This window comes from Drosophila tropicalis, unplaced genomic scaffold (assembly GCF_018151085.1).
Source record: "Drosophila tropicalis isolate 14030-0801.00 unplaced genomic scaffold, ASM1815108v1 contig_330, whole genome shotgun sequence".
Taxonomy (NCBI): domain Eukaryota; kingdom Metazoa; phylum Arthropoda; class Insecta; order Diptera; family Drosophilidae; genus Drosophila; species Drosophila tropicalis.
This window is the reverse complement of record NW_027172788.1, coordinates 311,695-335,885: the sequence shown is the minus strand read 5'-3', so window position 1 is coordinate 335,885 and position 24,191 is coordinate 311,695. Positions and strand designations below refer to the sequence as shown.

Below are 24,191 nucleotides of genomic sequence, written 5' to 3'. Positions count from 1 at the left end.
TCAAACCGATTGTACTAAAAGGTATCCGAAAAAATGATGCAAAAAAGGCAAAAGTAAATGGACTCTACGAAAATAAGGAAATTCGATCAGTACACTATACTTATAAAGATTAAGTGCAGCATTATGTGTATTCAAGTATTTCACATACGCCCAGTTGTCCGGTTGACACTTGTTAATTAAAATATTTGAAATTAATCATACAACAAAAAGGAGACAAGTGCAATTGACGAAAAGTAATTACATACATGCTCAAAGCGGCAGTGAGACGGGCCCCATTGGCAGCTCAAACCCTTCATTAGCTTCATTTGAGACTATGAAATATCTATAGGTGCCCTAACCCAGCTGAAGCCAAAGCCATATACAAATGAATAACTTGCCAAAAACTGCTGGCTGCTGTTTGCCTTAATTAATCCAGTTTTTATGGACCGTCTTGTTTAAATTAGTTTGACATTTAAGTTTCGCATATCCATAGTCTTTGGTCATAAATTTTTTTTTCCATTTCTGACACTGGCACAGCCGTTCCGACTGCTGTGAGTGTCGCTGCGCTGCTCATCATTAACCGAAAATATGTGCTGTGTGTAGTGTGTTGGCAAAGAGCAAAAAGCCATCCGAATGCCTTTGGCATTCAAATGACCAGGCCCAGGCCCACCTCCAACCAGTTAAGCGGGCGGTTTGATGAACTTGACGGGCAGTTACCAGAATGCCAATACAAAAAAAGAGCAACCAAATAAATTTATACATATGCACACTCATGGTCGAAATAGTGTCTGGCCAAAATAATAAGTACATTATTTGATATTTCTGTAAAATTTAAAAATATTAAAATCGGAGGCGATTGTTTTTGAAAGTCGGAATGCAAATTGTTTGCAAAAAGATTAACTTAGTTGAGTTGTAACATTATGTTTTGGAACTGTTGCTTTAGGTCTGATCTTCGTCCAGCATTTCGACTCTAGAAAAAACGTAGCTTTGAGATGAGTCTCTCCCTGTTGCGAGGCAAATCACCCCAATTATTTATGTATGTTTGTCATGTAATACTAATAAAATAAAATTTAGTTTAAATCCTTGTTTTTGGGATTAATTAAGTAATTTAAGAATACTCACATAATGAAAATAAAAAGGGATAAAACTTTGAAATATCTTATTCTATATGGTTTGCCTATGTACTTATATTTTTGACCATGAGTGTACATTTGAATGTATCGGTATTCTGGCTATAGCTGTAGATTTTAGAAAAAGTTAAATAAAACTAAAAGTTGTTCTTATGTTAATTTTTAACTTTTATTTGTTGTTTGGCGTTTGTCTTTTTTCAAATTGTATGTTAATTGAATGATGCAGAACGAGAGAGGAAGAAACTAATACCAGATATTCTCCTACTCTTTATTAGTACCTTCTCTTGTGAATTCTAGTTCACATATGTATGTATGTATATATGTACAATGTACATAAGATTTGATCAAAAAAGTCGAATTCTCTGAGTAATACGGCCATATGTAGGACGCTATTATATAACGGGTATGTTTATATAATATTTTGTATAATATAGCCATACGATTTTCAAAGTTATTCTAGGTGTGTGGTATAAAAGTGAAGAAATGTTTTTGGTTTGCACTCAGTGTTTTAACAATTTGCAGGTAATTGGTTTTCATTTTACAGTTTTTATTTCAGGATAGGGATTTTCTCCAGTTTGGTACTTTTTACATTTTGTGAAAAACGATCTGTCTAAGCAGTCCATAATTTTTATGCGAATTTGGTCTTTGATGAATTTACAGCAGATAAAATTATGGAAAACGTGAATAAGTTGGCACCGCAGTCTACTATTAAAGCCATATTCGCCTGGCCAAATGTGCGAGTCTACTTAAACTTGTTTCTCTCCTTTTGTTCCAGTAAGCTGTACACTAATATGACAACCCAAATATTGTCTCACAATGAATATATATGTACTGTTATAAATAAAAATAGTCTTTTGCTAAGTTAATGGGTCGTATTTTGTCAGGATTTTTTTCACACAAGTCGACCTTTAATACCCCATGCACAGGAAAACAAATGTTTATAGACAATAACAACAAATATTAGCCAGCCTGATTTAATTGGGATAGTTTTAATATTGGGAGAAAAAAAATGAATTTAAAGTCTACTTACCAAATTTAGTGTCCGAGATCTAGTTGCTTATTCAGACCGACGGATGGAGAGGCTGACATGGCTAGATCGACATGACTGTTGATGCAGCAGGATCACTATATATCGTTCAGAAAGGTATCTTGCTGAGTAAGTGCTATTTCATAATATTTTAATACAGTAACAGATCGAAAAAACCGTTTTTTCCCCATATATATGTATATATATCATAACTCCTAAAAATCTTTGAAACTTTATTTGTATCGTATTCGGATTGTTTCTAATAGAAATAAATGAATAAAGCTTTATTTACAATTACAAAAAGGATGTTCGTGAGTATAATATACTCATCATACACCTTATCATTAAGTTCCCATAAGGTCAAAAAAGTGGCCTGTTAAAAATTGCTTTGTTTTCGTAGCTATTGTCATACAAACTAATATTTTTAAGCTCAATTAAGTTATTGCCGAATGTTCCGAATTGCATCAGCAACCTATATCAAACTATGTCGAAAACTGTGGCTTATAACTTTTAAGTTCTAAGCGGTTTTAAGTGGAAACGATCAGCAGGCTTTTAACTTACCCATATAACAATTTATAATTCGGATAAATTTGATTGAAATTGGATAACAATATCATATAGCTGTTCTTATGGATGGATCCAGGGGTGGGGAGTCGACGAGTCGTTATATAGTTTGACTTGTTCGCTTGGCTTTACGAAGTTAGCCAGGCCCTTTGGTTATATTTTGTTTTAATTTTCTGATTACTTTATTCATGTGCATTAATATGCACGCGTGAACTCACTTCTTTTAATTTCATACAGCCATATAAATATGTATTCAAGCTTTGCCCAAGCCGTTGCTCGTGCGAAGATTCATCAACGAATTCAGGCAAGTTGGCAGGTCGACTCAAACCTACATTCGTATGGCTGCGTATTTGGGCCTTAAACGGCACTCAACCTACCTCAATGGCCTAAACATTTGCAGCACATAACGCTCTTTGGCCTCTTTTTGGATCAGCAAGCAAGCTACTGCTGCAACGAAGCTGGAAGATGGTGATGGAGCTGGAAAATGACAAAGGAGAAGGAGACAGAGACTGAGACTAAGACCGAGACTGAGAAAGAGACTGAGACTTACTCTGAGACAGAGACCGAGACGTTTGACTCTAGACGAAGCTTGGGCTTCCCGCGTATAAAAACCAATTTGAGTGGCGAGTGGCGAACCAGTTGAGCGTTGACTTTGCAAACAGTTTCACGATCGTCGCGCAGACGTAAATCGAAGCCCCACGTACATACATACATAACTACATACATATATAACATACCAAAAACCATACCTGGCTAACGAGGCCAAAACGAAATAAAACAAAACCAAGAAAAGAAAAAAAAAAAAAAGAAAACAACACTAATTCAAATGCATTGGCAAAAAGGTACATGAAAACAAAGGCAATGAAAACACAAAACACTTTTCATTTCGCGTTTGCTTTTTGCGTTTGCATTTGTCTGACTTTGCCGTTTCCTTTGCCGTCAAGTGTTTGGCTTGGGGTTTTTTCTTCGGTTTTTTGTTTTGCTTTTTCTGTGTGTTTTTTTTTGTTGGTCTTGGTTTTTGTTTTATTCGTGCGACGTGCGAGCCAGCGAACGGTTGTTGCTTTGTCTTTGCATCTGAATCTGACGGTTACGCGCGTTAGGCGAGTGTGTGCAAAGAAAGAGCAATATTTATATATGTATATATAAATATAATAGTTATATAGATATATATATTTACAGTTTTTAGTGTGTTGAAATAGCAAAAACAATTGCCGTTGAACCAGCAAATTTCGAAGAGAAATAGTTTTTCCAGTGCGCAAGAGAAATCATACAAAACCGAATAAAAAACGAAATTGTTGTTATTATTATTATTGTTATTAATGTTTTTTGTGTGTGTGTTTTTTTTAAGTGTGTTTAATCGGAAAGTACACACATACATACATACAAACACATAAGTATTGTATAAATGTATGCATGCAAAAGAGTTAAAAATTAATTTGAAGATTTGGCAAGAAACTTGTGGATAGCATTGTTCACCACTGTGTATCAAACGACGCAGACCCAAAAGGTAGGTGCGCACCACCCACCTCCCATCACCCATCACCCACCTGTACACCTCACCTATCGACAACATTCCTCCGAACAAGCTGCAGCTTGCGTTGCCTGCCTGCAATGACAACTCTAGCAACTCTTATACAATAGATCGAAAGTGAACCAAATCTATTTTCGAGGCCCTTATGCAATATTTTGCCACACATTAAAAACCATTAGCATAAACATATTCAATTCCCCAATCGGCTGGTAATCGGAGTAGATGCCTATTAAAATCTCTTACAAATTGGAACAGCAGCCTTAAATACATACAAATGTGCACGAAGATGTACAGATGAATGTCTTTATGTATGTATGTATGTATGTATGAAGCTATTTGAAGGGTTTGGTCTTGGTCTTTTGAGAAATCCCATTCATCGGCCTTAATTTACCTAATTGGCAGTAGCAGCATCAACATCATCATCATCATCAATATCATCATCATCTTCATTATTACTGGTGGCAGCATTTGCTAATGTTGTTGCTGCTGCTGCTGGTCAAGCAATTGTTTAAACTTTGCCATTCAACAATGTCTTTGGAACAATGGCGGAAAAACAGACAGAGAGAGAGAGAGAGGGAGAGAGACATGAATCACAAGAACCATAAAACAAGTTGGAATAAATTAGATAACTTATCTATGGATGATGGAGACAGGCGAATCTCCAGAACTAGATAAAAAAAAAATTCCAAATAAATTCGTCTTGAATTTCGCATAATACATATGCACACATATACATACATACATACATATATGTATATCTGTTAATATAAATATACAACTAATGCTATAACCATTTTTTATGTTGCTTACGTACGTGGTCATTCCGGTTAATTGGAGAACCTGTCGAAAACGTCTTGCCCTTTTCTTTATCTTTTTTTCTGTTTCAGAATTTCATTTTTATTTTCGAAATGCAGAAAACATCTTTTCAGAATTGTGTTGTTGTTCTGCCTCCGAAAGTGTGCAATATACAAAGACAGAAAAATTCTTCAATCATTGTTTCCAAATTCTAGAATCTAGACAATTTCAACTTAAAAAATTGCTGAAAACAAGCACAAAGAGACAGACGAGGAAATCCAGAGATAGAAGTAGCGGGAGAGAGAGAAGAAATCATAAATAGTTTTAAACATTTCGAATCATCTCTTATGCCCACATGTTTCATTTGAAAAATATTTCCATCTATTGTATGTAGGTACATATGTAGTTAATTAATAACAAGTCCAGCAAGCATTTATGATCAATCAATCAATCATATAAAACATATAAGCAACTAACTAATATGATAAAAGTTGTCAAAAGATGGCAAATTGACACAAATGGCGCAGAGAGTGATAAAGATGAAAATAGTTAAAAACTCTTGAAGGACTTAACCAAAGCAAGTTGTTGCTGTTGCTCCCTTTAAATCTTTTATCAATGACTTTTCTCAGTAAACAGTAACTTTGTCAAGGAGTAACTTTGAGGAAAATAGAAAATAGGATTTTAAATTTGGAATTTTTTGTAGCTTCAATTTAGTAACTCATAAGTCATTACCAGTTATGAGTCTTTAAATAAGTTAAAGATCGCTTGGAAATACACCTGGCATTAATGAATGTATGAATGTGTTAAACTCCTACTATGTACCTACATATGTACATATGTATGTACATACATATGCACGTATGTATGTATGTGTAACAACTCTGTGTTCAATTGCACATATCAAATGATGCCTGGTGGGGCTGCTCATGTAATTTATTTGCATTGTTTAACTTCTTCGCTGAACAAAAAGCGTTTTCTTTTATCTATGGCTTGCTTCTCGGCCTTTCCTTCATCGTCATCTTTTAGTCGAAAGCAAAAAAGCGATTTACATAAAATTTATAGCTGCCACATTACAACGTAGTTAGTTAATAAAGTAGTTGTTATTGTAGTCTATGTAGTCGCTGTTGGCTGCTGCTGTTTAATTGTGCGAAAAGCGTTTACTAAGCATTGCGGCATTTCTGCTTTAGACCCGGCATTTCACGTCCACAATGCGACGACACGTGGCGAGCCTTGAACTCGAGAGAAGCGTTTGGAAATAGCAAGTTAGTAAAGAAAAACAGGGTTATAAACCAGTTTACTTAAAATGAGAGAACCGAGAAGTAGCTAATTTGCTTAACACTCAAATTAAAATTCTATTTGCATTGGCAATGGTTCACTAAGTCTTTCCGAAAAAAATGTCTGTTGCCGTTTTAGAAAGTTGTTGAATAGCAAATCAATGTGGATCATTTTCGATGCATCGACCGATTTTACTGCCAATGTGGTAGTTTATGGGTAAATCGCAAAACTCGCTCAGATTGATCAGATGTTTCTAACGCACAGATAATGTGTTATCGATCCATGAAGTATATTTGATCAGGATTAAAATGCAAGTGAGTGCACCTGTGAATATACATAAAAATATCACCACTAAAGGAGTTATCGTGAAAAAACAAAATTTCCAAATGTATATTAATTTATGCTGTTATTTATTTGGGGGCTTCGGAATTCATACTTTCGGTTCAGACTGATCTCAGGATCATATGGACAGACGGATGGATTTAAGAGCATAGCTGGATCGACTTGGATGTTGGTGCTCATCAACAATCTATTTGCTTTATGGGGTCGGAAAAGTTTCCTTTTATCTTCATTCATATACCACTCTACCCTATAACTGCATGGTATAAATGGCAAAGAATTGCTAGATTTGATATCAATGTATTTTAGAGTCTATTTCATGTAAATGAATGTTCAATTGAATGGGTTTCGGCTGCAGCTTTAAGTGCGCCAGGTACTGACAATAAGTTACTCAGTTCCTACCACGTTAATAAGGGTTTTGTCTGATGAGCACAGTTGGAGTATAAAATTGGTATGGACTTTGGGTTGTTTATTTTATTTAAAGAAATACAATAAAAGTATTCCATTGGTTTTCTCAGTTTTCGGTTTATGGACACTTCTGGATACTACATTGCCTAACCTAGTTTTGGTAATTTGTCGAAAAGTGTCAAAATGAATGTTCTATTCGTTTCGATGTACGGTAACACAACATTGTAGACTTTGTTGTCTATAACCATTTTGCCACCATGTGTTTGGTCTACATTGAGTAGGCAAAAAATTTATGAATATTTAGGTATCTGTCTAGGGCCAAATCTGAATAAAACCAGAGGGCCGGGGCTAACTTCGACCGCGTCAAAGTTTGTATACCCTTGCAACTGTTTTGGTAACTCTTTCCTTACCTATTAGCCATCAATGTGGAAGAACGTTTTATCTAAACAGGCTTATGTTTGCGAAAGAATGGCCTACAGTCATAGCAAATAACAAAGATATTGATCATAGTCACTGTTTCCACCGATCGTTCCTATGGGAGCTATATGATATAGTCATCCGATCTTGATCAAATTTGGCACAGTCGTTAATAAGCGTAATATTTCTAATATTAAGTTTCACGATAATAGCACAGAAAATAACGAAGTTATTGTGAAAAGTCACTGTTCGTGACTTTGGGGTTTGTATGGGAGCTATATGATATAGTGGTTCGATACGGCTGAATCCGAGATATACAACGCCTGCAGTATATACAAGCCTAGGTGCAAAATTTCAGCTCTGTAGCTCTTCCGGTCTAGGAGGAGTTTGCGTTGATCGAGACGGACGGACGGACATATTTATGGACTAGATACAGAGGTTAAAGGACTGGGAAATTTAATAAATTATTTCTAGGCGAAATGTAGAACATAAGCAATTTCTTTTGACTTTGATCGTCTTCGGTTCATAAAGTTTGCCCAGAACTTGCATCATTGTGAAGACCAATTCAATACTTAATCAGCGGGAGAAGCCGAGTTGATATAGCCATCTCAGTTTGTCTAATCAAAACATCGTATTTACGCATAATTAATATCAAGATTGACAATACTTTGGATCGGACCAGTATATCGAAATAACAGGCATAGAAACCATTAATGGAAAAGACTACTTTACTGAGAAATATCATAGAAATACTGAAAAACCTTATTTAACAAACCTAACACATAGTACTAAGTACATACATACATGCATATGTGTAAATGTATGGATGTATATTTGTACGAAATAAAGGCAATTTACCGATTCAAAGCAAGGCACGTGCCCAAAATTGGTTATTTTCGGAAGTGACTGTCCCAATGAATGTAGGCAGTGAGACAAATTCGAAATGTGTTGGAATGAGGGGTATTCATGCAACTAACCCGATTTTGTTTTACGATTATGTACAGTTAAATAACAAATTACAGTACTTTACACTCAAAATGCACCTTCCAAATGACGACATGTTTACAATAATCGGATGTCGAGGAACACGATGGTGAAATTCGTTTATGTTCACTGAGCACTTTACTTTTTTAAGATATTCGCGATTAGCTTGTTGCCTAGCAACATATATGTATATACGTCACAAAAATCGGTATTGTTCCATAAAAGTTATTAAATTGGTACTTACTTCAAATGAAAACTTTACGAGTTGCAAGCTAACAAAGTCGAAAAAAAGCATCAAGTTACCAATATGAATACTGTCTGATATAAGATCGTTAATGAATAGTGTGAAAAGCTACTAGATAATTTTTCTTGGCCTGCTTGTTTGCTAGTTTCACCAAACATGCTCTTTTATGGCAACCATTGTCGTCGCGACGATTTATGTGTATATGTATTTATTTTAATTCTTAAATTTAAAAGATCGCTGATTTAATTGACCTTGATTAATTTGAACAATATTAATGACACTTCATTAAACAAAGTAACTTTAGTGGTTACAATGCAACAAATTATCAATATTTGGCATCAGTTTTTATAGGCATATAAACGAAAATTCTTTATTTTCCTCAAGAAGCTTGTGTAATTTTTCACATGTGTCTTGTCGAATGGTTTCAAAAGTCAGAATAGTCAGAATATCCTTAAAATTTTCATTTAGTCATAAACAACTTCTGCACTTCTAGGAACTCGTGGATTTCTAAATTAGGTCAGGGTTGGTTCATTTGGCGTTCCTGATTAGGAACACACGTCGTTTTACATTAGCACTTAAATGAATGGTAAATTTATTGTATAAATTTTGATTAATGATACACTTACAATCAGATGAGACTTACCGTTAGCCATAGCGGATTGATCAAACATTTCGAAAACAAAGTAAATCAATTTCAGGTAAAATATCCAGAAAGTTATAAATGACTTGGTACGAATAGTGGAAAAATGTTTTGGGTAACCAATAGAGATTTAGTCCTTCTTAGAAAAGTACGCGAACATCTTCGTCGTCTTGCTCTTTTCTTGGCGACTATTATGACGGGCTCTGATCTATTATCGTAGTTGCCTTATCACATTAACATTAGAGGTTGTATGTACGAGCATCATCTTGTTAGCCCCTGACCAGTGAACAGTTTTTGCTATGCACTGTTTGTTTTTGTAGGCCGCCTCATTACAGAGCGATCCATCAAAGGCACCTTCAATGGTAAAATTATCATCACGAAATCGAAATGTGTATGTTCACCATAAGGTGTACGATTATATGTTCCCATTGAGGTGTAGGTACATCAATAGGTATTCATGGTGGTAAGTATAGGGTAGATACATATGTAGATAAAAAAATAAATAAACTGAACAATTTAAAGATGCAGGTTGATTTGATGATCGGTGCCCTTGTAACGAATTTTATTTTAGTTTTTATTTTGTTGTTGTTGCTGTTGTTGTGTTAGTTTGATATGTTAATGATTGTTGGCCGAATCAGGGACCAGGGCAACAAATGTTGCTTCTGTCAGTCGGTTGCTTGCTCAGACCGGTAGCCCTCTAATCTGCCGTTGTGTCTGGCTTTTGTTGTTGCCTGTCAGCGATATTGTTGTTAACTGTGACTGAGCTCTGATGGCTTTTAAATCATTCAAAAGGCTGACAACATTTTTGTTGGGGTGTTTTTTTTCCTTTTGATTGTGTCGGATCAATCAAAACCGTCTTCTTCTTTTTTATGTTTAATGGAATTTTAATTAATTATTAGTTTTTGAGCGGCCTTTAAAGGTCTCAAGAATCGATATTTTCGGTTGTATGGCCTATTGCGGAAATGATTATAGCCCCAAAATAAAAATGAATATACATATGTATATAGTACATATAAGTATTGCATTCATGCAGAAATTGTAAGAGTAATATTCAACTAATGCCGTTCTTGCCCGACTTCTGAAGTCGACCTTTAAAGTTGGGGCAACGAAAGTAAAAAGATGATCAGCTTAATACCTTTGTTAAGATTTAAAAAATTTAAAGTCAAAAGTGTGGTTTCGTTACCTCACTTCTAAGCTGGGAAATTATATTCAGTATCGAATAGAACAGAAGTAAGCCAGATTCTGCCAAATTTCCTGAAAATCTGATAATAATGGCATGAAATGGATTACATTACTCTGCCGTTGCAGAAATTCGACATCCTAGAATTGGGGTTTCAACTTTGACACCTATAGAGGCAAGGGTATACAATCTTCGACCAAAGCTAGCCCGGTCCTATGTTTTCTTTTTAATTTATCTTTCATCATAGTCGTTTAGTACCTCAGCCCGAGTTGAAGCCGGTTTGCTTTTGTGTTTTTTTTAGTGCTGGTAAGCAACCAGCATTTTTTTGTTATTATTTTTATTTTTATATTGATTTCTTTATATTTTTTTTTTCTGCCAATTTGCTATATGCGATATTGATTTTTCATATTAAGCGCATTTCTGCGCAGCGATTTTCAAGGCCAATAATCGCAATAGTTTATGGAGGGGGCAGGAAACGGACGGGCGGGCTAACGAGTTTTCCTAAAGTTTGTTGTTTTTTGTGGTTGTTGTTCAATTAAATCAACTGAGATTTCAGGTGGAATTCAGCTGAAAAGTATGTATGTGCAAAAACCAAGTGTCAACGTTGTCGCCATTGCCACTGGCAGAGAGTCGATACGAGCCATTACCACTTTATCATACCACCAAGCTGGCCTAATCAATTGCCTAGCTTGCTGGGAGTCGGTTGAGATTATAAAGCCATGTTTGAGTTTATGTAAGTGCTCGGTGATATTCGATAACGGGCGGTGGCATTAGCGGCAGCAATAAGTCGTCTCGAGTGTCGTCATGTGGCCGTTTCAACATTTTTCTTTCATGCATTGTTGCCACTGTTGGTGTGGCTGTTGTTGTTGGTGCAGCAGTTCCGCCAATTAGCGACGCTTCCGCTGCAGCCGCACACACACACACAGGCATTGAAACATTTTCTCGGCTTTTTCTTCTCTTTCACCTTACCCTAGCATTGCATTTTCAAATAAAATCGTTGTTTCCTTTTTTTCGTTTCAATAAAGTAAATAATTTGCAATTTGCATAAGAAACAACAAGAAGAAAACATAACACATATTCGCCTATCTCAATCAGTTAGTGTAATTGTTTCTCCTATCCTGGACAAAAGTTCCCAAGTGTTCGATAATGTTAATGTCAGTAAGGTGACCATTCAAGTAATTTGACATTTTGGTGTTTAATCCATTGTGTTACAACACGAACGGTAAGGAAGGGACTGTTGTCGTGTTAGTGTATCCATGAAATATAACCAAAAATTGAGGAAAAGTCCTTTGGAGCACAGTCTTGTACACATTTGCGTGCATCCTTGTAGTGACAAATTGGAGCTAGGAAGTTCCATAACACGATGTGGTTCTCCATACCATACCTGGACAAGTGTGATGATGCCCAAAAATCATTCTTCCTTTCGCTATAGCTACCTGCTCCATCGCGTGTTCTAGGAGAAACCAAAGTCACGCTTCTTTTTTGCCTCATTTAAAGCATCTTTGATTCTTATTTTTCATCTCTTCGATTATTTGGCCCTTGAAATGATTCGTTTTTAAATTTTAAATTTTATCAGCAGACTGGTGCAAATTTGTTTGTCAAAAAAAGTTCGTAAAACAAGTAGCCTCACTTATGCCCTTGATCCATATTGTTTTCTTCCATTCATTTCTTTCCACAGTCTGCAGCATTACGGAGAAAATTACTCATAACGTTTTGACTTTGACCGATTTTCTTAGCGTCTTAGGCCAGATTCAATACAACCTTCTCTTATACTCCATGTGGTTTCGGATACGTATGTATATAAGTAAAACCATATAACATTGCGTTTTTTGGTTACGCGTCGAAACTCCAAATTAGTGCGATGTTTCACAAGTCAACGAATATTAACTTCCAAATCCCAAAGCACAATGAAAATGGAAAACAATTAAATGGAATGCAGAAATGAAACCAACAAAAATGTTGCACTAAATGATTGACTGGATTGACGCAAAAACAGCAGCAACCTCTGCAGGCCAACCATCAGCACCATCGTTATCATCATTACGAAGATGGTGGCAATAATGATGATCCAGACGAATCGCAGCTGCTTCTCACGCTTGTCAGAAAATGTCAAAAGTAACATGGTTTTGCTTAGCTTGGTTTGGCTCTTTCTCGGTTGTTTCTGCAATGTGCAGATGCATACATATCGTAGTATATACGCTGAAATTGGTAGTCCTTTTTACCCATGCACCGAAGCTTGAATTCTCTGTCGGCAAAATTAAACTGATGCCACATTTATCCCAATGGCTCAGCATTGTTGAGTAAATTGTTTGAAATCCCTGTTAACCTAGAGATGAGAACTATCACACAAGTCTTAAGAAGACAAAATGTAATTAAATTGTTCAGCACATAAATGTTGATAGCCAAAAATTGGATAAGTATTTATTTATTACTGACTTTAAAACTAAAATTCCGAATATGGCCTGAATAAAATTGAAACAAAAGAAATCACAAAACTGAAACGATAATAGTTATTGGGATTAATTCTTATTAAGGCTACATATTCATATATCTTTCATCAGCCTCTGCCGAAACTCCAATGTTTCAAGTCAATATTATTCATAAGAAAAATACGATATCAGCAGCAATTCTAGATGTCCTAGATATATGCATTGAGTGTAAGGGAATAAGATCAACAGCACAAGCCGAGTCGATTAAGCCATTTCCGTCTGTCCGTCCATACGTCTGTAGAAACAGCTATATCTGAGATGCTAAAAAAGCAGGAGCAAAGCAACAAGCTTCTTCCTTAAGGCTTTCTCTTTTGAGAATATCTTTTAGAGATATTCAAGAAAACCCAAACTCGAACGTAAATTCTTCAAAATATTTTTAAATAGTTGCTAAAGACGACAAAATTACTTTGAAAAATAATTTACAAAAAATTCCTGCCACTATTCGAAAAAAGTTTAAAAATCTTCGAACATAATCGTTTTGAAGTCTCATAAAATACAAAAATACTTCAGTAATGGAACGTAATCAAATTATGTGGTGTTGACGAAGTGTGCAAGTTATGGAAAAAGTCGAGTTTTTGCCAAAGAAACGCATATGAACATAAGTTTGTGTGACTGCTCTATACACAATATAGTTATCCGATCAAAAGATCATGTCAAAAGTCATAACAAAAGGAAGGAACCAAGTTTTTCTTTCGGGCCGACCGTTTCTATGGGATATACATACATCTATATACATATGTATGTATGTAAATATAAATAAATAAATGAAAACTCACAGTACTAAAACTAAAAAATATAGTCCAAATTGATAAACTGATAAAGATAAACTAACTAACTGACTCTTTCAGGTTTCTCTACAGTATTAGTAGATATTTTGTTGCGGAAATTTCAATGTGGCTTTTCATCCATCTATCCATCGTCTTCAGAAATGGAATGAAGCGCTTCGTAGGCAGTAGGCGAGAGGGAAATTCAAGGAGATGAGCGGGGGTTAGAGCATGAAGGGATTTGCCAATTTTCGCCGTCTCTACGTCGCCATGGTCAGCCAAAAAGGTGAAAGACAACGGGTTTGTCGACTGGTAAACGGACAGCGATGTTGCCATGGCTGCTGTGTCATCGCACAGGCGCCTCTTTGTTTGTCGTAAAGATGACTTTGGGCTTTGGCTTCAACTGTAACTGCTTGGCTGAGGCTTTTTCGTTTTACCTCTTGGCTCTGACTAGCACACTGATGACCTTTGATGTCGCTTTAGGACGACGACGCTTTAAGAAGAAGATACCAAGAAATAAATTTGCATATCATTCATTTTGTGGCAGACCGCTCTTGTGTGTCTTGTGGCTCCTGCTGCAGAAATTAGTCTCGCTCATCGGCACTGCGGTCCAACAGGGTGCGGGGGCGGCTCTATCTACGACACCGACAACTGAGAAATGTTGCTCAAAACAATTTACGATTATTTGTCTGAGCTTTGGCTTTAACTTTTGTTTTATTTCTTTATGCCATCTTTTTCATTTTTGCCCCGTTGTTAATTCTCGTGTACTCCCATAAGTTGGGCCATAAATTCCAATAAAATGTCAAGGATCTTAATGGGCAATTCAGGGAAAGATCACTAGAGGTATGTATAAGAGAAAGGAAGGGGGCAGAGCTGTAGAGGGAGAAAATACAATCAACGTTCATCTTCGAACTCAACTCGTAGTCTCGTTAACACTTTAATTGAGCAATCTCCAGACATCGACTAGCCACCACATTATCAGAAATTATCATCATGATCATGTGCAAGGTCGTGGAATGGCGGCCCTTATTTTTCAGTATTTTCAGTAAATGGCGATATAGACGGCCTTAAGAAATGAACGCTCTGTTAGACTGCACAAAACAATTGTGCTAAAGCCAAGCCTAATTACAAATACATATGTACATACATACTGATTTTTCCGGAAGAGGCAAATAATCGCATATATCGAGATTGTTTCAAATTTTTGCCACGCCCACCACCAAATTCGACATGTGCTGTCATGTGAGCTTGTTCTTTTCTCAAAGAACATAAAAGCTAAAGATAAAAAAAATTGGTACTAAGCGCGCGAATTTTACTTGTTTGTAAGTAAAAAAAAAACCGATAATTCAAATTAGTGTTATGTTTATACCCTTTGCAAAAGGGTATTTGAGGTAGGTCATACAAAGTACATACATATATTCTTGATCAGCACGACGTGAAGAGTTCATATGTCGTCATGTCGTCAGTCTGGATCGGCTTAAACTCCTCCTAGACCGTTAAAACTATAGAGTTGAAGTTTTAAATCATATCATATTTCAATAAATATGCGAATTTGAGTATCCTGCCTGTTTTAGTTTGCTGGCTACAAAATGTTGCTTATAGGCAACATTGCGCCTTGAGGATATAGGATAAGGCATTTGCAGCTCAATCAAGTTTTGATGCATCTTTATTTCAAAGAAACAAAAAATATTTGATTCTTTTCCAAAATCTAGTTATCGCAAAATCTTATCGAAAATACCGTTAATTTTGTGGGCTTATTCGAGTCAATAGACTCGTGTACGCCAAAATGCTTGTAGGAATAAGCGAGAGTAAAACGATTCCTTGTAAAAAGGGTGTATTAATTTGGGTCAGAAGCGTGCAACGCATTGAAAAAAGCATCTCCGACCATATAAAGTAGGTATCATTTGATCAAGATCGGGTGACTATACCATATAGCTCCCATATGAACGATCGGTGGAAAACAGTGAATTTTGTTAATAACTTCGTTGTTTGCTAAGATTGTAGGCCGTTCTTTCGCAAACATGAGATTTTTTAGATAAAACGTTTTACCACTTTCCACGGTCGAAGTTAGACCCGGCCCTCTGGTTAACATAACTTCTTCTTAGCAGAAAAATAATTTATCTTTTGCGTTTGTACATTAACATATCAAAATCACTTTTTTGCAACACAAGGTTAACTCATCTAAAACGAAAGCGAAATGAAACCGGTAAGGCTAGTTTTATAAACTTCCCATAACTGAAAGGGAAAGAACCGAAGCAATAAGCACAACAAAGACAATAACGAAAAAATATAAAAATGTATTATTGCCTATAGGCCAGCTTGGGCATGAAAGTGTTAAGCATTGAATTTCAGTTGTAAAATGTGAATCCAATTTGCTGACTTGGTCAGCTATTGAGTTATTGTTTTTAAATGGTATTTGTCTTTGATTTCTTACTATTAATTTGTGAGTTGTTTTCTTGTTATTCGATTTTCGTTTCTTTCTTGTTAGTTTGTTAAAATATGAAATTATTATGAAATATTTAGCTACGGCAGTGAGTCAACGCTAAGAAAATAGAATTGATTGCCGGAAGATGATGTGAAAAGATAATGCGTTTGTTTTAAAACTCTTCGATGACGTTATGGACGAGCCAATCAATTCAATCAATTAACAAAAAATGCTGTAATGCATATCCGGCATATTTAAAAATTTATGAATGAGTCAAGGCTTCAAAAATGTATTGTGGGTTTGGCTCCTACACATACAAAAGAGGCTTAACCAAAGAGATTAATGCTTGCGCATGTTGGCCAAAAATGTTTCGCTTGCATAAATTGAGTGGCAAAATTGGTGTGGCAGTTTCAAAACTCCGAATTCATCATTAAAAATATCCTGTGATTTGTGACTAGCTACTTAGAATTAATCGTTTTCATTTCTTCAAAACAGTGGCATAAGAAAATAAATAATTTTCACCGCCTAAAACTAAATTTGTATACCAATGTGAATAGCATATTAATGTTGGTCGAAGGAGTGCATCGCCATAGTTTAATTGTCCGAATCTTTAAATTTAAATGGTTATAGTTTAAGTTGAAATGACCTTCTGTAAGTAATAAGTGGCAGAAAAGCCGACAAGAACGTGTAAGAACATTGCTTAATTCCAACAAGTGGCGCAAATGACACCAGGCCGAGGCCTGTTACAAAGGACCCTAGGTATAGATACTGTTTACTACCTGTGTTCGCTCCAATCTTACACAAAAACAACGATCAACGATTTCTGTAGGACATAGTTAGCAACGTAGATGGAAAGTGCTGGCGGTGTATTATTCTTCTGCATGGAACAGCACGGAGACCTAATTCCAACATTTAAAATTTTATAAAGAAAAGTTTCGAAGGAAGTTGAAGGCAAGTATGTAGAATAAGCTGTAAGATTTATATAAATGCAAATCACAAAAGGCAAAAAGTAACAACAGTTTTTGTACGGATTCTGGAATTGGGGAGACCATAAAATCCATTCACAATAAGGAGAACAAAGTGTTTTTGTAGTATCGAACTTTCAGCCCCTCGCCCTTAGCCTTACTAAGTCGCTCAAAAGCTGCAAGTACTGGGCTAATAAGGGTCGGATGGTTGATAAGGAAAGGCAAATACATCATTTGGTATAACATGCATTCGGAACTATGTACAACTTGTTAAATTTAAGTAAACCACGTTGGTTTTTTTAAATTTGTGTTCTCTTTTGAATTGTTTTTTGATTGGTTGATACGTTGATACATAAACATCGTTTTCATATTTTTTACCACTTTTTTATTTATTTGTAACAGCGATTATAATCATTATCCAGTAAAAAAACAAAAACATTTGATAATGCTGCTTCTTAATATGCTGCTTCTTAATACTTTTTGCATACTTTTTGTTTTAGCCATGTGCCAGCAGCCATAAATACAAATCTTCAATTCCTAATTGAAAAGCAGAGCCAACTTAATGGATGTGTAGCATAAAGCCAACATCTGCGAGGGAGAAGAGTGGTCGAAGATCTAGAGAACAATCTAGGGAATCAATTTAGAAACATTAGAACAAAAAGAGAGCGGAAAGAAGAAGAAAGAGGAAAACACATAAACTGCCCAAAATGTTAAGCTCGACAAAAATGGTATATAGCTATAGAATTTTATGGCTTTCCGGCATTTTACTAGGTAAGTATCTGTGTGTGTACAGACACTGAACTGTGTATGTTGTGTGTGCGTGTGTTGAGTTTGGCCTTAATAACGAGACGAGGCATAAATTAAATGCTAAGTGCGCCGATTAAACCGCCGGCGTAACTGCTCGGCCAAGGCACGTGTGAGCCACCTTAAATAACGCACCATGCCAAAACCGACTATAAATACAACACAGAAAAGTTTCTTTTTTCAAGAAGCCTAATGGAGTGGGTCAGAAGACATGCAACTCCGGGGTTGGGCTAATTGTTCTCTAAGCCTAGTTAACGCCGTATAACTCAAAGTTGGTGCAATGCAATCTGAATGCAAACTGAGCCAAACACAAGAAATGTTTCTTTCTTTCAATTTTTGCTGCTGTATTACCTCTGCCTTGTCCCATTTACATATATGAGGTATGTAGTTCAGGGTTTATGTTTGTATAAGAACACATTGTCAGTCAAACTTGCCCAACTTGCCGTAGTTGGGGATGTAACTGAATTAATTATTTAATCATCTAAAGATGTTAATTGTTTAAAAAAGTTGCACTGAACGGTTGTCGATTAGTTTGTTCCACATATAGTTTTTTACTGTTGGTTTGCCAGATATTCTGATACAGATATAGCCACTTTGTAACGAAACGTTGTTGGATTGGTATCTTTTTTTATTCCTACTCATGTGTAGAAACGGGGGACGGTGTTAAAGGGATCATAAGTTTTTGTGAGTGAGGGAGAAATCATTTGCAGGCAAATTAAATTTTATATATGTATGTATGTATGTATGTTCCTAAGTACTTAAATACACATTTGTATAAGTTAAACTAATTAGTGTAAAACAGTAGTTTCACCTGATGCATGTTATGCCGAAGACGACATATGTATGTACATATGTACATACTTGCTTCATTTATCGAATTTTTATATGAAAGCTGTATAATATACTTACAATTAGTTGTTAAATTTTGATAATATTTGATTGACATCAAACATTTTGCTTGCCGGCTTGAGGTCGAGGTTTATCGTACACATGCAAAAATTCAACAAATATTGCCTTTTATTCCTTGAATTTCAAATAACCAAGAAAACAGCAAATTTGACATATTGATTTTGTGTTCTAATATATTGAGGTATTTTAAGGAATGACCGCTGCATTGCAGCATGAAAAACGGGTTTTTGATACATTCATTTGTGTCACTTGGTATCACACATGGTATACCGAAGTCGGTGTCTCACTTACTTCATTTTCAAACAACTTTCTACACAATTGTAAACATACCTATATTTTACATCGAATTTATTTGTCGTTTGTTGGCAGCGTTGTAATAAGATAAATTTGCAAAATGAGCAGTTATGTTTATATTTTTAATTTCTGTTTCTATTTCATTTTCCATTAATCCAAAAGCACCCATCTTGCTGCTAGTAACCATTGCTAAGGCCCAAGAACCAGCCAGTCCAGTATTTCAAAATCATAAAACAAAGGAATGGACGAATTTAGATAACATAACATTCTCATTTGATTGTAAGCGGCGCTCAGTGGGCTTCTATGCCGATATGGAGTACAATTGTCAGGTGAGTAAGAGAGAGAGAAGAAGGACAGCCATATACGGGGTGTCACAAAATCACTAATCGCCTGAATCTACCCGCCTAAAAGAATGCTATACATACGAGCAAACTCAGAAATGCCATGAATTTTATATGATACACTTGTGTCCAGGTGAATTCGGGAGCTTAGCGAAAGTAAATGTATAACTTAATATTTGGACACTGCCTAAAAGTATGCTTCTTCTTTAAATTAGATATTTCATATGTGCGATGAGGAGGGAAATCGTATACCACATCTATGCGCCAACGAAACGAGTTTCAATCAAGAATACAGAATCTGTGATTGGGATTACAATTTTAATTGTACAGAATCACCGGTGAGATACAGAGGAAATTGGAATCCAAACTACAACTCAAACTATATTTCTTCTCGTCTTACAGAAATGGTTCTATCTGAATGAACTAACTTATGCCACAGATCCGCCAGATGAAGATGACGAAGACTACTAAAAGGAATAAAGAAAAACAAAAAAATAATTAAAAACATGCAACAATTAACTAAATTTTATTTATTGTCTCAAGAAAAACGAAAACAAATATTATAAAATTTAAGTCAGAACAAATTTTGTGAAATGTCTTTGAAAATGAGAGAAAGAAAGAAGCAGAAAACTAAATCGTAATATTAAGAAATTGTTAACAAGTTTTTGTTGAGTTTCGTTTTGTTTATGTATTTTTTTTTTTAATTTTTGGTTGTTTCTGTTTTTTTTTTTTTTTTTTTTGGTTTGAGAATCGCCCGAGTCGTATTGTGTAAATAATGTACATAATATATACATACATATAATATAATACCTTCATAAATATTATATATAGATTGCAAACACATTATTGTATAATTTACAAAATAAAACGAAATGGAAATATATTTCTATGATAATGTTAATTTTTTTAATGTGAACAAAATGCTTTAAAAGCCCAAATATAATTAACAAATTGTTCACTTTCAAAATGAGATAAAGATGCATTGAGATGAGGGAGTCACCGACCACTCAAACTGGGTAAAAAACCTAGCCAACGATGAGTCAAGTTCAATGACGAAATGGCAATGATGGGGGAAGCAAACACAAACAAAAAACACTTAATTGAGAAAAATTGTTTTTGAAAATTGTCAAAGCATGAAATTGGACTAAAACCATATTTCATATGTCATAAATATGGAAAACCCCTGAATTTTGGCAGTTAGTTAAGAATTGAATTTTCAACCAAACGTATCGTCGAATCATGATAAGCGCGAAATCCTGTAGTCTCTTGCTAGTTGCCAGCTGGCTTCTAGTGGTAAGCTTTCCCATTGATCGACATAATTGAATTCCACTGATTTGTTGTTCCCTTCCAGGCTGTCACCGGTCAATACTACACACAGTATAATCCATATTATACGCCGAGTCCGACTTTTTGCGAGTTTGAACAGTTATACATACTATACAACGCCATATCCCTATTTCTACTCAACGTATACGACACCTAGCCCCTATACAAACAGCAAAATACGCATTTGGCCCTATGTGATCGGTCAATACTTGTATCCATCGTATTATAACAACAATTATTATAATCCCTACGCCTCGCTGGGTACACCAAATTGGCAAAGTTATTACTCGAGTGTCTATCAACCGAATTGGGGAAAGTAAATATCTATGCTTCACAAAATAAAATAAATAGGCTTTTTTTTGTATTGTTAATAAATAATGTATACCTAACATTGCTATTGTTTAATAATACATTGGGGAGTAGAGTTTCCCATACAATACAGAAAAGAAAAAGAACAGAGTGAACCAGAACACAAAATGCAAATGATATGACCCAATGTGAAACTCATATTGATAATAAGCTAAGAAGAGGCGTCAATTCCGTTAGAGTAATGTCTGGCTAAAAGCACATTTATGACACTCTTGACATATTTTAGAGCAGACGTCATTGACACCACGACCTAGCCATGCGATCCCCAGAAAACCTGAATCTGAACCTCAAGTTAACCCAAACAAAACGGATTTCACACACAATCGCTGTTTGGGCCACTTAGGCCACTTTGTCTAGCTGGTTCCAGTTGCTGGCTTTCATTATGTAATATGAAAATTTGTTAAGTAAATGCTCGTTCTCCCTCCACCCATCTTTATATACTTGCACCACAGTGCGAGTCCCCAGAGCAATGAACTTGAACAATTGCATTTTTATGTAATTCCAAACTGACGAAACCCAGCTCTTAAATGCTTTATGTAATGTATCGCATTGTATCCCTTGCGAGGGGAAAGGCGTTAAACATTCATGCTTTTACACACTTCTAACCTAACTGTAAGCTGAAGTCATCAAAACGAAAAGGAAAAAAAAAAACACAGAAATGTGTGTTCTACATAAAATCTTCTTATCATAAACCGCTACTAAAAACCATATAAGCTTCATGGGTTTCAGATCAACTTTTATTTATCATGCAAATCATCAACCAAACCAATTGGTGAATGGACACACAGAGAGCCACCGCGCAAGAGATAGATGGAGAGGAAGAGGTTGTAAAAGTCAAAAGAGAAAAATAGATACATAGGGTGCGGGATTGGTATGGAAATGGGTCACTCGACGTCGCCGTTGTCAGAGTAAGTCAAAACAAATGTAGAAATCTGCCGAAGGCAGTCTGCAAAAACCACCAGATACGACAGAATTGAAATATATACATACATACATATACTCACACGAATTAAGAAAGTTAATTTCAATGCAATTCAAGACTGTCTCACTAAAATATTACACAAAATAAATACCAGCCAAAATGGATCGAGTCAGCAATCACCTGTAAACGAAGGCCCTAGAGAACATTTTTTGCGTTCAACCTAATTAAAAGTGTGTATTCATAAAATACTACCTCGATACCTCGATGACCAACTTAATCAAAAAGTTAATTAAGTATCATAATAAAAAGGCAAATGTGCTAAATATTGGTTTCAAAAATCACTTTACTACATACATGTGTGTATGTAGGGTGCCAAAAGCGCGTCCATAATAAGACATTACAATGAATTCTAAAATATATTATACCAAGAAATCATATGTCCAAAATGAGTTCATAGCCCAAGCTGAAAAGCCTTAAGTCTTCAGGTTGATTTCTTATGTATTTACATACATTGTCTTAGGAAAGGAAACGTATTCTTAAGCATATAGACCTACCAGAAATTATATTGCTCCAACGTTAACATCCAACTTTGCTCTGACCACAATCGCTTTTACTCCGGAATCGGATCAGAGGATTCTCATTCTCTTCTAAAAACCTCTATTCTTTCACATTTCGCTCGTAATAAGCAATTGTCATTCATATTTCAATTGTTCGTCTATTATTTCATTTGTATTTGTCCACGCGATTTGTGCCGTCTGATATCCGCCCCTCGGTCGGTTGGGCGAGAGAGCTGCTCATCTCTGCTTGGACTCGCGCGAAATGGGCTTTGTCCTGTCATCAGGATATGGCCACTTGAACGTCCAGACAATGTTAGACTCTAAACTGAATGATAATATAAGCAAAATTGCGTTTCGCTTGAATTTTAACAATTAATCAAAAAAACTTTTCTTTTTGAAAATGTGAAATGTTCTTTGTTAGACGTTTTTGTAAGACACGGTTTTTGGATTTCTATAGACGACTTTATTTATGCACTGACATCATCTAGATTCTAGATTTACTGGCATCACGCGCCGTCAGACTTGCGTCAAAAACTGCATACGTGGTTTGGTTCCCTGAATGTGGCATGAAGTTGCTGCATCTGGCCATCTGGTATCTCAGCAAAATGAAGGTATTCCAACAAGATTTTATGCGGGATGTCAGATGTTAGTCAGAGCAATTCGAAGAAATTATGATTTCTTGGTCAAAAAATCGAAATTTGTAGTGTTAAAAAAAGTAAATTGGCTAAAAGTTATGTTCCATCTGGTGATTGTTGGTGATTAAATATGTACATGTTTCAAATGTCAGACCTATATTTCGCTTTCTTAAAAGTTACCGAGTTGTAGATTCCTAGAATGCGGAAGGAAGTGGGGCATAAATTTAAAACTCTATTAACCTGTGCATATATTAGCCGAGTCAACAAGCCAAATTTGGTGGTATTGGCTTTTATACACTCAGAATAAATCATCAAATGTTTTCTTGCTGAAAATGTCTGAAAAATTCTTCGTAAAACCGATTATGACGTTTTTCTTGCTCCATTGAATTTATCCGCTTTAATGCAGTTACATTCATATGTAAAAGAATCATTCGAATGGAGACTCTTTTGCGTTCTTCTCATTAATGATTATCTTTAATCGCCAAAAGGCCGACTTAGTCGTTCGTTTTTTGGCCCGAGGGAATCCACCCGAAAAAAGATGATGGACTTTGAATTTTAATCTTTTTGTCGAAATTGATTTTCTTAGAAATTATTAAATGTAACACTTCTGATTAACCCAAAGTTTTTTTTCAGACACTAATCCGATATTGTGGAACTAAATATATTAATTTATTAGTTGTTATTGATATGTCAACTAATTATAAGAGGGTTACCTTTTGTTGGAGAAGCAATAAAGAAGCCCCAGCGCATTGTGTTGGGTTCTTTTAAGTCATGGTTGTCTGACTGTTTGATTGGATGTCTGCTCTCTGATGTCAGTTGGTGCGTTTTTTTCACGTTTGCCACATTTACATGCTCTCTATGTCATTGCACGACTGTTG

The 24,191-nt window shown here is 35.6% G+C and overlaps 2 protein-coding genes across 4 annotated transcripts; both read left to right on the top strand.

Moving 5' to 3' along the window:
- The first annotated feature begins 3,356 nt into the window (after positions 1-3,356).
- ckd (cracked) lies at positions 3,357-19,977 on the top strand. Of its 3 annotated transcripts, XM_068284239.1 has the most exons (6): positions 3,357-3,400; positions 3,944-4,207; positions 17,657-17,927; positions 19,326-19,492; positions 19,720-19,842; positions 19,907-19,977. In XM_068284239.1, the coding sequence occupies exons 3-6, from the start codon at positions 17,864-17,866 to the stop codon at positions 19,973-19,975; spliced, it is 423 nt and encodes a 140-aa protein (XP_068140340.1). In that variant the 5' UTR covers positions 3,357-3,400; positions 3,944-4,207; positions 17,657-17,863; the 3' UTR covers positions 19,976-19,977. The 3 variants fall into 3 exon arrangements, with proteins under 3 accessions (XP_068140340.1, XP_068140339.1, XP_068140341.1); XM_068284238.1 differs by lacking the exon at positions 3,357-3,400 and having other exon boundaries at positions 3,750-4,207; XM_068284240.1 differs by lacking the exon at positions 3,357-3,400 and having other exon boundaries at positions 3,750-4,211.
- Positions 19,978-20,743: 766 nt separating this feature from the next.
- On the top strand, positions 20,744-21,177 carry LOC137572481 (uncharacterized). Its single transcript, XM_068284237.1, is given in 3 exon segments — positions 20,744-20,797; positions 20,856-20,912; positions 20,914-21,177. Coding segments are annotated over 3 exon segments (348 nt in total). The 3' UTR covers positions 21,151-21,177.
- Positions 21,178-24,191: the final 3,014 nt, after the last annotated feature.

What these genes read in the sequence shown, in the direction of transcription:
- ckd (XM_068284239.1), top strand. Translation starts at nt 17,864, where the DNA reads ATGTTAAGCTCGACAAAAATGGTATATAGCTATAGAATTTTATGGCTT. An exon ending in GCTTTCCGGCATTTTACTAG is followed by an intron (nt 17,928 to 19,325) that starts GTAAGTATCTGT and finishes TTAATCCAAAAG; the next exon opens with CACCCATCTTGCTGCTAGTA. An exon ending in ATATGGAGTACAATTGTCAG is followed by an intron (nt 19,493 to 19,719) that starts GTGAGTAAGAGA and finishes TCTTTAAATTAG; the next exon opens with ATATTTCATATGTGCGATGA.